Source organism: Saprolegnia diclina (genome assembly GCF_000281045.1).
Source record: "Saprolegnia diclina VS20 unplaced genomic scaffold supercont1.17, whole genome shotgun sequence".
Taxonomy (NCBI): Eukaryota; Oomycota; class Saprolegniomycetes; order Saprolegniales; family Saprolegniaceae; genus Saprolegnia; species Saprolegnia diclina.
The window spans coordinates 84,376-86,633 of record NW_008246084.1 but is presented as its reverse complement, the minus strand read 5'-3'; the positions used below and the strand labels follow the sequence as shown (position 1 = coordinate 86,633).

Below are 2,258 nucleotides of genomic sequence, written 5' to 3'. Positions count from 1 at the left end.
ACAACAGAACCATGACCTTTGCACGCTGCAATCAACAGCGGCGTCGCTCCGTCCTACCGCGCGCGTGTCGACGCCGCATCAAATCAAGGATGCATACATGCATGGGCGCCTCGACGGCCGCCTTGGCCTCGAGAAGCGCCTCGACGATGTCGTCCGGTCCGTTCTGCGCGACCAAAAAAGGGGGGTCACGCCATTCTAGTCCAGTCGTTGCGATCGATCTTGGGCACGAAGCGCAGACGTACGTCCATGGCGAGGCTCACGTCGGCGCCGGCTGCCAAGAGCGTGACCACAATGGCCGAGTGGCCATTCTGTGCAGCGATAGCGAGGGGTGTTGCCCGTCCTGTAAGACCATGCATTTAGAGAAACGTGTGTGCATTTTGACATGTACCTCCATGGGCTGGTTAACTGATGCGTGCGCGGCCAAGAGGCTGGCGACGACGTCGGCATGGCCTTCTTGCGCCGCAAGGAAGAGCGCTGTCGCCCCCGTCTACGCACAAATATCGCGAAACATAAATGCGCATTCTGCGGCGTACGTTGTCTGCAAGATCCACAGCGGCGTTGGCGGCCAAGAGCAACATCACGACAGGATGGTGGCCGCTCTGCGCGGCCATGATCAACGCCGTAAAGCCATCCTACCAGCACACGGATGACATGGGCCATGGATGACAAGGTTCGTACGTTGTTTGCGTGGTCGACGGCCGCGTCAGCCGCAAGCAGCGCCGCCACAGCCTCGTCGTTGCCCATGATGGAGGCCGCAACCAGCGGCGTTGCGCCGTCCTATGCACACGTTAGCTCGAGAGTCGACGACACTGATCAAGTGTACCTCGTCGGTCCACGTGACGTCGGCGCCTTGGTCGAGCAGCGCCATGACATCATCGACGCAGCCATCAAGCGCCGCTTCAAACAATTGAGCGTCCTACGAAGCACATGCATCCATGCGTTGGTCGCCGTCATGGACTCTACCACCGTCGTTGGCTCGGCTATCGTTGTTGCTCGCGACTGACACATCGGAAATGCTTGAGACTGCCGTTCACAAATATTTGGAAATCATCCGGATACATGTCACGAATTTGGGCCGGGCCATTTTTTGCCACGACAAAAAATCGTCGTCGCAAATTTTGCGGCACCGGCGCAAATTTGTGACTGGCGGGCCGGCCTACAGTAGTCGGAGCGGGACGTTCTCGGGGTGCTCCTCGCACAACGTTGGTGGTCACCGCCAGCAGACGTTCTCGGGGTGCTCCTCGCACAACGTTGGTGGTCACCGCCAGCAGAACTCCCGTGTATGGTTTTAGTGGACGTGGCTTGAGCCCGGAGCTTGCCGCTAAGCTTGGCCATCCGGCTCATGGTTCGGGCTTTCGGAGCAGTTCACCAGTGAAGTAAAGTGGTCACTATAGACCGGACGGAATATACGGCATGGTGGGCTTACAGCAATGCAACGCGCCAGAGGCAGGCGGCGGCGGTGCCTCTTGCGGTCGCGCCGCTCTCTTTTAACTACTGTAACTTTTCGTAGACTCGTCGCGCAACATGTGTTGCGAACCAGCTGGTCGCTTTGTGAGCGTTTCATTCGTCGGTCCACACGCCTATTTTTTGTATCCAGCAATGTACTCAGCCGTCCGATTCAAAGCGACCGACTTGCTCACTTGCACTTTCGACCGACGCTTGAGATGGCATTTGTACGACGTCAACTCTGCAGGTGGCGGTTGCCATGTGCTTTGTCTCTAGATCTGTTTAATGCTGCGTTCTGCGGTGACATCGACGACGTCCAGCGCCTGCTCAAGGAAGGCGCCGACGTCAACTTTACCAACGAGGTGCGTTGGCCACGCTGGATGGCAAAACGATAAGTCATTTTGCGTAGGATGGTGCGACGCCGCTCTTTGTTGCTGCGCGGAACGGACACGGCGCTGTCGTCTTGACGCTTCTCGGCGCCAACGCCGCTGTGAACCAAGCTATAAACGTACGTTATCTTCTCTCGCAACTTGCGCTTTCAAACGTGTGGCCTCACATGTTGCTGCTGATGCAGGGTGGAGGAACGCCGCTGCTCGTTGCTGCATATAAAGGACAAGACGTCATCGTCAAGATGCTTCTTCGCGCTGACGCCGCCGTGAATCAAGCCATGAACGTACTTGTGTATCACTACTACAAAATACAAACTCGTATCGTGCCTAGGATGACGACAGTCCACTGTGTGCTGCGTCACGTCGTGGTCATCGCACAACGGTGCAAATTCTTCTGGACGCTGGGGCCGACGTCGACAAGTG

The 2,258-nt window shown here is 57.3% G+C and overlaps 1 protein-coding gene across 1 annotated transcript; it reads right to left on the bottom strand.

The window, feature by feature from the left end:
- Window positions 1–125: 125 nt before the first annotated feature.
- On the bottom strand, window positions 126–983 carry SDRG_06212 (hypothetical protein). The gene is made up of 7 exons (XM_008611978.1): window positions 964–983; window positions 824–916; window positions 679–777; window positions 534–632; window positions 389–487; window positions 243–340; window positions 126–195 (listed from the first exon to the last, which is right to left on the bottom strand). Exons 2-6 carry the CDS (start codon window positions 866–868, stop codon window positions 257–259), a joined length of 426 nt encoding a protein of 141 aa, XP_008610200.1. The 5' UTR covers window positions 869–916; window positions 964–983; the 3' UTR covers window positions 126–195; window positions 243–256.
- Window positions 984–2,258: the final 1,275 nt, after the last annotated feature.

Coding starts and splice junctions, on each gene's coding strand:
- SDRG_06212 (XM_008611978.1), bottom strand. CDS start 868: ATGGCGCTGCTCGACCAAGGCGCCGACGTCACGTGGACCGACGAG. Junction 633..678: donor CCGTCGACCACGCAAACAAC/GTACGAACCTTG, acceptor GTGTGCTGGTAG/GATGGCTTTACGGCGTTGAT. Junction 488..533: donor CTGTGGATCTTGCAGACAAC/GTACGCCGCAGA, acceptor ATTTGTGCGTAG/ACGGGGGCGACAGCGCTCTT.